Raw genomic sequence first — 12,562 nt, 5'->3', positions numbered from 1 at the left:
GGCCAATGTCCAGAAGAATCTTAATTCCAGGGGAAAGTTTTCAGATCCATTCCTCTGCAGGCAGCACTTAAGATGCAAAAGCTGCATTGTGAAAGAGAGGGAAACTTATTTTTCCTTCCCCCGTTATTGAATTTTTCTTTATAAATAAAGGGAGGGAGGGAGGGTGGTGGAATGCTTTGAACAAGGATTTTGGGCGCTTGCACCTGGCAGGTAAAGGGGGAAAGAAGGAAGGAAGTAAGTAAGGAAGTAAGGAAGGGGGGGGGGGGTGCGCAGCTGAGGAACTGGCCGACAAGCGGAGGGCTGGGGCTGCCCGCTGAAGCAGGTGGCCAGCTGACGGGTGCGGCGGCGGCGGCAGTGAGCCGAGCACCCAGGCTGGGAGGTTGCTGCGTCCTCGGCAAGTTCTGGGGCGAGGGGTAGTGGCCTCACACCTGCAGCATCGCTTCCCCTCCTCCCCGGCCTCTCCCTTCCCGTCGTGGGTACAGAGGCTGAACCGCCCCGCAGCCGCCGGCTGGGTGGTGCGCAGTGCTGGCAGCCCGGGAGCAGGCGCTCGGCCTTTTGTTTTCAGGAGAAACCGACCCACCGGTCACAGGACATCGTCCCCGCTTCCGTCCCCCTTCGCTTCCCACCCTGTCCGGCGGGCGGCTCGGCTGACGCAGGTCCCCAGGCGCGGCCGAGGGTGAGGAGGCCCGGGCCCCAGGCTGAGATGGGCCGCGGCCGCTGCGGGCGCCTGGTGCCGGCCGACTGAGGAAAATGGCGGGAAGGAGAAGCCAGCTGCTGGAAGGTGAGAGCCGCCGCTTGTCAGTGCTGTGAGGTGGGTGGGGAGAGAGACTGGGCCGGGCCCTGGATGGCCAAGCCAAGCCAAGCCTACAGCTGTAGTTGCGGAGGAAGCCGGGCGGGTCACTATCCTCCGGTCTTGGAGGGAGTACCGGGAACGGGGAGCGAACTTGCCGCCAGAGAAGGCGGTGAAAATACCTTCCTATAACCGGCCACCTGGCCCTTGGGTGTACCGGGCAGCGCCCTGTGATCCCAGTTGGGTGGTCATTGTCCCCTCGGTCTCAGGCCTCCTCGAATGGTAAGCCCCCCTCGGCCTCTGGTCTTTTATTTTTAAACTAATGGCTGCTTACTTGTTCAAGTCTGTTTGTGATAATGTACTTTTGTTTGGTGGGGTCGAGGTGGGTTAGGGTGAGGTAAATAGCACTCCCTTTCCTCCCTTTCACTGTGAACTTTAGCCCACATTGGAGCCATGAACAGGCTGTGAATTTGATCTTGAATCAGAAACTTCATTACCTTTTCCATTGGAATAGATTTACGGACAATTCCAGGTATAGTTGTCAATAGATTTCATATCTTATTTCACGTTGTGGCAAAATATGACCATGAAGCCATTGAGCTAATGTCACTTACTGTCAGATTCACTGCCCTAATTAAAAAATTTGTTCTGTTTGTTCAATAGTATCTCCCTCTATTTTAAAAGAAACTAACTGATCTCTGTAATTTAGATTATAGTTTCAGGTACTTTTGTTTATCCTGTTACGGAATTGTTTTAGAATTGAAGTTCGTTGAAATACATCCGCAGAGAAATGAAAATTAAATTTTTGTGGAAGCCTATGTTTGTGATAGTTGTTTTCCAATATTTAGCTTTAAAATGTCGCAAAGTGAAATGGCACCTGTTGTTACCCATTCATGGTATTTCAGGGTTATAATCTGTTTCGCCCCCCCAGAGGAGGCCATTTGGCCCACTAGCTCTGAGCAATCCATTGCCCTGTTTAATTCCCTGGAATGTATTCTCTCGTGCCTTAGACGTAGAATATTACAGCATAGAAACAGGCCCTTCGGCCCACAATGTTATGCTAAGCCAGCTAAAAAGTAATTTTTTAAAAACCCCAAAAAGTAATCCCTTCTACTTACACAATGTCAATGGCCCTCCAGCTTCCTCACATTCATGTACCTATCTAAAGGTCTCTTAAAAACCTTTAGTGTATTTGCATCTGTCACCATACCAGACACTGCATTCCAGGCATCCTACGTCCTTTGAGTTAAAAAAAACTTACCCCTCACATCCTTTTTGAACCTACCCCTCTCACCTTTAATGCATGCTCTCTGGTATTAGCCATTTCTGCCCTGGGAGAAAGATATCCCCTGTCTTCTCTATCTCTGCCTCTCCTAATCTTACAAACCTCTATCAGATCTCCCCTCAGCCTCCATTGCTCCAGAGAAAACAACCCAAGTTTGTCCATCCTCCCATGACAGCACAAGCCCTCTAAACCAGGCAGCATCCTAGTAAACCTCTTCTGCACCCTCTCCAAAGCCTCAACGTCCTCCCTATTGTGGGGAAGGATTGCACACCGAGCTATGTGCAGTACTGCAGACATGGCCTAACGTTGTATGAAGTTGCAGGATAACCTCTTGACTTTTGAACTCAGTGCCTCAGCTAATAAAAGCATGCTTTATTGCCTGGATTGTTTATGCTCGAAACATTGTCACCTTGAAGGTGTGGCATGTGAAATATTCTGATCCTGCATTTGTAATAAGTAGCAAGTTAAGCAGACTGCTGCGGTTCAAGTGTTAAACTTTGAATGTTTAAGAAAACTGGGTGGAAATATATGAAAGGTTTATTGCAACAATTCAAAACGTTGGCTGCCTTAATTACACTGAAGATGAAGAAAGTGGATTTTCCAGCTTGCAGGAGAAATTGCAACCCAGTGCTTAATAACTTATATTTTGTATCTTAGGAATGATTCATCTGAGTAGCAAAATAATGCACCAAAAAACATGCTGGAAATTCTCCTTTTACAAAGTATATCATTTAATATAACAGCATTATTTATGCGTTTATACGTACACATGCAATGTCAAAGGCAGAAGATTGGAGTTGAAAGACCAACCTGATGGCCTTTCAAGCTTTCCATGATGGAATGGTGGAGCAGACCTGATGGGCTGAGTGACCTAATTCTGACTTATTGTCTATCATTTTTTCTAGCTTGCTAAATGTTATTTAAAGCCTGCAAAAGCTCTTGTCTCAGTGTTTACAAATTCAAACTGAGCTTCCTGTAAAGAGAGCAAGCTTTTGGTTTCCATCCTGAATTAATTCTGACTGCACTCTGGTGTGTTCTTATCAGATGGATCAATATAGAAAGATATTTAAACTCTGGGGCAGAAGAATAATTATTGTGATTTATAAGGTTGTTCCTCCTGTGAAGTCATGAACGTATAAACACTCAGTGGCCACTTTATTAGATACTTACTGTAGTTAATAAGTTGGCCACTGAGCGTATGTTTGTGGAGTTCTGTTGCTTTTAGCTCATCCACTTCGAGGTTTGACATGCACATTCAGAGATGCTCTTCTGCACACCACTGTTGTAATACATGCTTATTTGAGTTACTGGCTCCTTCCTGTCAGCTTGAACCAATCTGGCCATTCTCTTCAGACCTCTCTCGTTAACAAGATAATTTCGCCCACAGAACTGCTGCTCTCTGGATGTTTTTTTTTGCAGCATTCTCTGTAAACTCTAGACACTGTGTGTGAAAATCACAGATCGGTAACTTCCGAGATACTCAAACCACCTTGTCTGGCACCAACAATCATTCACTTGGATCACATTTCTTCCCCATTCTGATGTTTGATCTGAACCGCTTGATCGTGTCTGCACACCTTTACATATGGAGTGGCATATGATTGGCTGATTAGATATTTGCATTAATGAGCAGGTGTACAGTTGTACCTAATAAAGTGGCCACTGAGAGTGTATAAAACAATATTTCTGGCAGTCACTTTATGTCTGCTACATCTTTCTGGAAATTGATTTCCTTCCACTCGTATTCTTTAATTTATAAAGCCCATGATGCCATCTTTCATTTTAAATTACTTTCTCAGTTTGCCTGACACTTCCGACCTCTGAATCTTGTTCTTCTTGTACCACTTTTAGAATTGTATCTTCTAGCTCATCATAGAGTTTTCCAGCAAACAAATGGGCTCCTTGGCCCACCTCATTCATGCTTAAGGCTGAACAATAAACTTGGTCTTGCTCTCGTCTGCATTTTGATATGAATAACAAAATATACAGAAAGCTGTATGCATAGTATATGGATTATCTTGGTAATTACATTAGGTATGAAAGGAAAATTAAAAGGCAGTTCCACCTGCATCCAACTTTTGAAACTAGCAGTCACGTTACTAAAACTGAGAAGACCTAAAACAAGATCTTCAATTTAAGAGCAAAGTGTGTAAAATGGCAGCATGCACCTATCCCTGTAAAGCAGCAGAACATCTGTAGTGTTATGAGGAATTGGAGGACTTTCTTATTTCTAAGAATTAAAAGTCACTTTTGTGGAGTGTTAATTATTGATTTAATATTTTAGGGTGGGGAAGCTTGCAAATGGAGCTTGAACTGGAAATGTACAAGCATCTTGCTATTTCCAAGCTTCATTTGTCTAAGGCAGTTGATTTGTGGTTTGCAGCAGAGGCCTTGTAATCTCACATCATTTAAAGAGACAGAACACAGTCAAGTATGCTGCAATTTGGATCCATGACATGATTTCGTGTTCAAAGAAATGGGAAACTTTGTTTGGAATTATGGCAGGCTCTCTTCTAGCTGTTACTATCAGGAAGGAGATGCAGGAGCCTTGGGTCCCAAATCACCAGGTTCAGGAGCAGTTATTACCCTTCAACCATCAGCCCCTTGAACCAGAATAGATAACTTCACTCACCTCAATACTGAACCGATCACTGAACACAACCTGTGGTCTCACTTTAAAGGTCTCTACAGCTCATGTTCTCAGTATTATTTATTATTTTTTGTATTTGCACAATTTGCCTTGCTGCTTGCTTATCAGTCTTGGTGTGTAGTTTTTCATTGATTCTATTGTACTTCGTTCTACTCTGAAACGCCTGCAAGAAAAATGAATTAGTATTTGGTAATTTGGTAGTATTTGGTGACATATACATACGTTGATAGTAAGTTTACTTTGAACCTTTTGCTAACTTAGTCCTGACGAAGGGTCTCGGCCCGAAACGTCGACAGCGCTTCTCCCTTTCGATGCTGCCTGGCCTGCTGCGTTCCACCAGCATTTTGTGTGTGTTGCCTCGTGAAATGTGTTCACATTCACTCGTATCAAAAGTTCGTAGGTGTATTATCAAAATATGCACCTCTGAAATTCTTCTCCAGATAGCCACGAAAGCAAGAAAGAACATCAACCCCCAAATCCCCCTCCCCCACACACAAAAAAACAAGAAAGATCAGATGAAAAACACAGAATATAAAAATTAATAGACTGGAAAAAAAAAGTCTGTAGTCCAAGTCCACATCCAAACTGCAGAAAACCTGGGTAACATTCTCCAGGCACACTGGCAGGCCTTTTCCTCTATGTAGCAGAGCGATCCCACCAGCGATCAAAAGGCAGTCTCCCCTCTCCGTAGCAGAGCGATCCCACCAGCGATCAAAAGGCAGTCTCCCCTCTCCGTAGCAGAGTGATCCCACCAGCGATCAAAAGGCAGTCTCCCCTCTCCATAGCAGAGCGATCCCACCAGTGATCAAAAGGCAATCTCCCTTCTCCATAGCAGAGCGATCCCACCAGCGATAAAAAGGCAGACAGCTGGCACTCACCTTTTACGTTTGCCTTGAGGATTCAGTCTCTCTCGTTGCTTTTATTGGCAAACAAACGAAGCTTGTCGATACCCTGTCAATGTCTAATCTAGGTACACGTTTGCTGGGATACTCAGAGAGTTTAAGTACTTCTGCATTTTTGATATGCTGTCATACATTAAGAACATTTGGGTTTTGTAGGTTGGTTGGCCTCATGGGTGTAATTGGGTAGTGCAGGGTTGTTGGGCTGGAAGGATTTGTTACTGTGCTGTATCTTTGAATGAATAAATGAATAGAGCTGGGTATATATACCAAATTCCAGTTGAAGTAGTAGTTGAATGACGTTGAGACTATAAAAGCTGCTAACTAGTGGGTTTAAGGTGGGGTAAGGGTAGAAGTTTGGGGCTGGAGAACAGTACTACAGGTTGTTTCATGGTAAGGAGGAAATGGAAGTTGAATGAATTAAACCATTGGTTGTAGATTGATTGTACGTTACTTAATGGAGTGCACAAATAAGGAAAGTAGAATATCAAAAAGTGTACAATTTTCTGTAGAAATTTGTGTATTGGGCCTGAGTTTTAGATAAGAATGTATTTTTTAAAATATATTCCATCATATGGTCAGAAATTCGTGTCTTGCAGCTCCAGACTGACAATTCAGAATTGATGTCCTGCAAATGATGTATTAATAATCAATATATTAAAAATTCTTAACATTTTGAGATTGTTGTAATTCTTTCCTCACACTCCCGTTTATTTCTCTGCTCAAGGGTGTCTGTGAAGTACATTTATTTCAGTCTTTGTATTTATCATATAATAATCCATTTCTAACTATATTTATTAGTTACTTGCCACCCCTTCCCTAACTTCTGTAGTATTTATAGATACAATGCCTCCATACCTCGGACTTGTCCTTCTAGGTTTGTTAGTGTCAGTTATCTCCCTGCCTTTTCATCTTGAAATGTTAAATGTTTTGCCCAACTTGCAGACTGAGGCATGGTATTGTTTAATATTTTGGCCAGATTGCCCTTTTGTGTCATTACCTGTGAGTTGGAATTGTCTCACTTTTTGTGACTATCCTGTTTCTGAATATTTATACTGCTTTGCTATTTTAACATTTAATTTTAATTTTTTTTGAAGATGTTTTCTAAATGTCATATTTCTTTACTATAATCACATCGAACTCTTGTGTTTGCTGCACTGTTTAGTAAAGTCACCACTTATCTTTTGACTCTGCTGTATGCTCCTTCTTTAAGCCCATATTCCTCATTTTTAGTAATCTAAACTCAATGACTTTTGGTGAGATTTAAATGAATGACCAAGCCTTCTTGGTAACACATTCTCAAGATTTGTTACTCTCAGCTTCTTCTCACCTTAGTCCTGAATGGCGAGAGCAGTGATTTCTGACACTTACCAACCAAGAAAAACTAAATCTACTCTGTGAAGTGCAGTGACAGTTTGTATTTCAGTAAAGTCATGTTATTTGTCTCTCTACAGAGTGAACCTTGCCTCCCTGTAGATCAAACCTTCCATTTCAAGAGTCTATCTTTTGAACTTTGCCTTTCCTCAATATTAATTATTTCTCAATCTCTTAATATCTATGTACGTATGTGTATTTATTCATTTTCATAGATCCTGCTTGGCCTGCTGAGTCCCTCCAGCAATTTGTGTGTGTTACTTAAATGTGTGAGTTGTTTTGCAACAGTCTTAAGGCAGTATAAGTTGCCATGAAGTGGAATCTGTGGTGTAATTTCCCCCTTGACCCTTAATGTCTTTAGGTGTGGAAAATGTATGAGTCTTTGTTTTGAAACGAACAATTGAACCAATATTAAGTCTCCGATGACGAGTTTTTTTTCTCAGCAACATTTTTATTGTTTTTTTAAATCAAGAAAGCATAGTACAAAGGAGGCTTGTGCAGTACATAACAAATGTAACAAGTGTACAATTCACATCTGTGAAAGAGATGCACCCATGGTATGATCATGCTTTGGTTGCCTCCCTGCCCCGACCTACCCCTCCCAATTCCCATCTCCAAGCCATCATTACATTAGCAAAAAGGGTTAAACAGAACCTTTATCCCCACAGAACTGCGTTGGTATAGAGAAAGTGTATTTTCCTAACACATAAACTGTTGTATGTTTACATGTCTGAGTTCGTAGAATTTTACCGGGGAATGCTGAAAGTCAGGGAGTTATGTGCAGAGGAAAGGAAGAAGGGATGAACCTTTAGTTTGGCTGGGAGCTCTGAAAATATTCAAGAAAGGGTCCCCACACCTTTTGGAACTTTATTTCCGAATTGAGGATCTTCTCAAGGTGTAGACTGGACATGATGTCCCTAAGCCACTGAGCGTGGGTGGGCGGGGCAGCATCCCTCCACCTGAGCAAGACTACGCACCTGGCCAAAAGAGAGGCAAAAGACAGTGTGCGACGTTTGGTCGGACTTGGGTGCGTGTCCCCCTCTCCGGAGGTGCCGAAAAGAGCAATCAAAGGGTTAGGTTCCAGGTTGTAATTAAGTATTTGGGATAGAGTTTGGAAGACATTTTTCCAGTATTTTTCCAAACTAGGGCACGTCCAGTACGTATGGATAAGGAAAACCTCGCCCCTTTTGCATTTGTCGCAGCAGGGATTCACATCTGGGTAAATGTGAGATAATTTAGTTTTAGACATATGAGCCCTGTGTATGACCTTGAACTGTAACAGTCAGTGGCGGGCACATAAAGAGGTTGAGTTAACTAACTTGAGAACTGAATCCCATACATCGTCTGACAGTGAAAAATTTAAATGTTGCTCCTAGGCAGTTTTAATTTTGTCAAGTGGGGTTCGCCTCAGAACCGCTAGTAGATATGAGACCTTTGCACAATGGATTCATGCAGAGAAACATATCAACGACGTTTGTGTCAGGTGCCTCGGGGAAGTTTGATAACGAAGGGCTGATAAAATGTCTAATTTGCAAATATCTGAAGAAATGAGAGTTGGGTAAGTTAAACTTTGCAGACAATTGTTCAAATGATGCAAAGCAGTTGTCTATAAAAAGAACTTTAAAGTGCCTGATGCCGTTTCTATACCAGTCTTGAAATGTTGGATCATGTATAGAAGGCTGGAAGAGGTGATTATGTAGAGTAGGACTTGAAAGCGAGAAGCTATAGAGACCACTATACTTTTCTGAACTGAACCCATACTCTCAGGGTGTGCCTGATGACAGGATTAGCAATTGGTTTAGACGTAAGAAAAGGGAGTGCGGAAATGGAGAAATTCTTAATACAGTTCAGCTCCATTGCCACTAATATTGGGCAGTCAGATTGGTTGTGGAAATGAGACCAAAAGATGAGATAACGTATGTTAGCTGTCCAGTAATATAAGCGGAAATTGGGCAGAGCCATGCCCCCAACACTTTTAGATTTTTGAAGATGGACTTTATTCAGTCGTGGACGCTTGCCCTTCCATAGGTAGGGTGATATGACTGAGTAGCGAGTCAAAGAAGACTTTAGGAATGAAAATTGGTATGGATTGAAAAAGGTATAAGAATTTAGGAAGGATGTTCATTTTGACAACATTAATTCAGCCCATCAGGGACATGGACAGGGGTGACCACTGTGCTAGGCTCTGTTTTGTATGATTTCAGATTCAGATTCAGTTTATTGGCATTTATAAACCACAAATACAATGCAGTTAAAAAATGAGACAACGTTCTCCGGAATTATATCACAAAAAAGCACAAAACAGACCACACAAGAAAAACCACATAACGTTTGGTAATCCCCAATCCAGAGTCCGGAGAGGCTGCTGCGTATCGATATCGCGCTACCGTCTTAGCACGTTCCCCGGAAAGGAACTACAAGCCCATTAAACAAACCTAAAGCTACAAGACATACACAAAACCACATAGATTACATATAGTTATAGTTAACATATAGTTTCAACAATGCAGACAATACCATAATTGATAAAAGACTAACTGACAAAGACCACATAATTATAACACATAGTTTCAACAGTGCAAAGCAATACCATAATCTGATAAAGAGCAGTCCATGGTTTAAAAGAAAGACTCAAAAGTCCCGACAGCCCATCATCTCACGCAGACGGTAGAAGGAAGAAAAACTCTTCCTGTCATGAACCTCCAGCGCCACAGCTTGCGATACAGCACTTTGGGAGCACCGACCACAGCCAACTCTGAGTCCGTCCGAAAACTCCGAGCCTCTGACCAGCCCTCCGACACCGAGCACTATCTCTGCCGAGCACTTCGACCCCGGCACCAGCCGCCAAGCAACAGGCAAACAAATTAGTGAAATTTTCTCCAAAAATATGCTTATAATTCCTTGTTACTGTGATGCCAAAGTAAGTAAATTGGTTATGATGAAGAGTGTTTAAAAACTATATGACCTTCTACTTATAGAATTACTTCCCAGCTTCACTCCCAAACTCAATATCTGTCTACCCCCTGCAGTATACCTATCTCAGTTCACCTAACCATTACTTGTGCTTATCTGGCTTCTCTTGTTTGCAGGAGCTACTCTTTATGGTGATATGTTCCTCATTCCTATTATAATGACTTTTTCCCCCTGAATTCTCTGCTGAACTTGCCTATACTCACGGGCCCAAGCTTTGGCCTTCAATTAAGGCATTTTCTCAAGCCCTACCTTCATAGCTCATTTTACTATCTTATAACAACTATCGGAGCGACTTAATAATCCAGCCTGTAAATCTTTCTTAAAAGCTACATACACAAAATGCTGGAGGAACTCATCAGGCAGCATCTATGAAAATGAATAGATAGTCGACATTTTATGCTGAGACTCTTCTTCAGACTTTTGGTATCATCACAGTGAATCATTTTATGCCTTGTGTCTCCATTCTAATACGAAAAGAAAACTACTGTACGAGTTTGTCTAATCCTATTTTTTTCAATCTGTGTAACGTGTAGAAATGAACCCCAGAATTGATTTTTGTGCGCCATTCTTAAACTGGGTTACAGCTGTTCCTTTGTGATTCCTGTGTTACTCTGACACGTTAAGCCACTGTTTCCGAGGTGTAGGTGACCTAGTTTTTATCACTAAAATCTAATGTCTCACTGTCTATATTGTTTGCTTGCCAATTTCAAGCCTTTTTAATGCAGTTTCATTAATACCTTCCTGCTGTTTTGTTTCTCACTGTCATTGAGTTCTTTTTTTCCCAATTTCCCTTGTTCTATTTGCAATTCTCACATCTACATTTTAAGTTTGTTCCTGTGACCTCACCTTGGGCCTTTCTTAACATTTATCTGAATCTTTATTACATGAAAATCAACGTTGCTCATTGGTCTCCATACATTTGCTACCTTGTGAGAAGATGGGTTGAGCAGGTAGGACCTTTTATTCCTGGGAAGGGGAACTAAAAGCTAGAGGGCATAGGTTTAAGGTGAAAGATTTAAAAGGGATGTGTGGGGCACCTTTAAGCAGAGAGCAGTGCATAGATGGAATGAGCTGTCAGAAGTAGTTGAGGCAGGCACAGTAACAACATTTAAAAGACATTTCAATAAGTACATGGAGAGAGGGATATGGGCCAAACATGGGTTTGTGCTTGGTGGATACAATGGTAACTTGTGAATAGGTTGTGCTGAAGGGTCTTTTTCTATGCTGTATTACTCTATAACTCTATCAACATTACTAAACAACATCTTTTTTACATTAATGCAAGAAATTTTGCAGATGCTGGACACCTAGGGCAATGCACGCAACATGCTGGAGGAACTCAGCAGATCAGGCAGCATCTATGGAAATCAATAAGTGTTTTGGAGCCTTCTTAAATCCTTTGACATTGTTCTGTTTTCTGGAGTCTGCTTCTGCACTTGGGGTATCCTTTGGTCGGTATCTGTGATTGTCATCTTTATTGCAGGGACAACTGATTTGATTTAAGATACAAAATTTCCTCTGGAAGAGCTTAGAACTTTTTCAGTGCAGCCAATAGAATCTCTTTTCTCACTGTTTCTTCCCCCTACCCGTTGCTGGTTCAATGGGATTGATATAACTATTTAACGTGAGATAGAACTATTAAGGTATAAATAAGAACTCCCGGAGGACATGTTGAATGAAAGCTGTTTGCCTGTGAGAACAGGAGTTACCCTGGGACAGTGTAACTGAGTTGATAAGCAGGTATCTGTGCATACTGAGCTTTTGTTTATTCTTGCCAGTTTAATTTTGCACAAAAATGAAATTTTTCCATCTATGAAAGGCCCTTGTGCAGTAGTGACGTCCTTCCAAAACATGTAATTTGCGGGATATTGAGGAGAAACCATGAGAATTGAATGATGTCCCCTTCTCAAAGACGTAGTGTGCAGTAAGCCTGTAGCAGTGTGACATGCACTATTGTTCATCACAGAATTATTGAACAGTAATGACAGGGAGCCCAAACAATGGAGTGACACTATTTCAACGTTTGCTACAGTACTTTGCCTCTTGCTGCTCCAGTATTGTCCTTGCTTGCAAGTTTGTTGGACTTAGCTTTGATTTAGACACAAGAAAGCAGTCTCCATCATCGAAAAGACCCTCACCATCCAGGCCATGCTCTCTTCTTGCTGCTGCCATCAGGCGAGAGGTACCCTGCTCCAGCAGATTCAGGAACAGTTAATACCATTCAACTCCTGAACCAATTTGGATAACTTCGCTCACCTTGTCTCTGAACTGATTCACAAGGACTCTACAACTCGAAGTTCTCAGTATTATTTATTTATAATTTTTACACAGAGTTTTCTTCTTTTTCATATTGGTTGTTTGTCAGTCTTTGGGTGTAGTTTTTATTAATTCTATTATATTTCTTCATTTTTCTATGAATGCCTGCAGGTTAGGATATGCTGACATATATGTACTTCGATAATAAATTTTCTTTAAATTTGTACTTTGATTTGTCAGAGCTATCTAAGTTGAGAAATATTGATATGGTTTTAAACCAGCAGAGAGGTAGACACATCATTTGAGGCACAAGGACTTGAGGCTGATTTGATTTG

General features: G+C 41.8%; 1 protein-coding gene across 7 annotated transcripts in view; it reads left to right on the top strand.

Annotated features, from left to right (window-relative positions):
• The first annotated feature begins 270 nt into the window (after window positions 1–270).
• Window positions 271–12,562, top strand: part of senp6a (SUMO specific peptidase 6a) — a 158,157-nt gene continuing 145,865 nt past the window's right edge. For 5 of the 7 annotated variants that reach the window (XM_073051741.1, XM_073051739.1, XM_073051737.1 and 2 more), the window contains exon 1: window positions 272–781. In XM_073051741.1, coding sequence (XP_072907842.1) covers window positions 751–781 — 31 coding nt within the window. In that variant the 5' untranslated portion in view covers window positions 272–750. Of the gene's footprint in view, window positions 782–12,562 lie in introns of all 7 variants that reach the window. The other 2 variants (XM_073051736.1, XM_073051735.1) reach the window with 1 other exon arrangement.

Source organism: Hemitrygon akajei, chromosome 7 (assembly GCF_048418815.1).
Source record: "Hemitrygon akajei chromosome 7, sHemAka1.3, whole genome shotgun sequence".
Taxonomy (NCBI): Eukaryota; Metazoa; Chordata; class Chondrichthyes; order Myliobatiformes; family Dasyatidae; genus Hemitrygon; species Hemitrygon akajei.
Note: the sequence above shows the minus strand (reverse complement) of the source record. Positions and strands in the feature narration are given on the sequence as shown.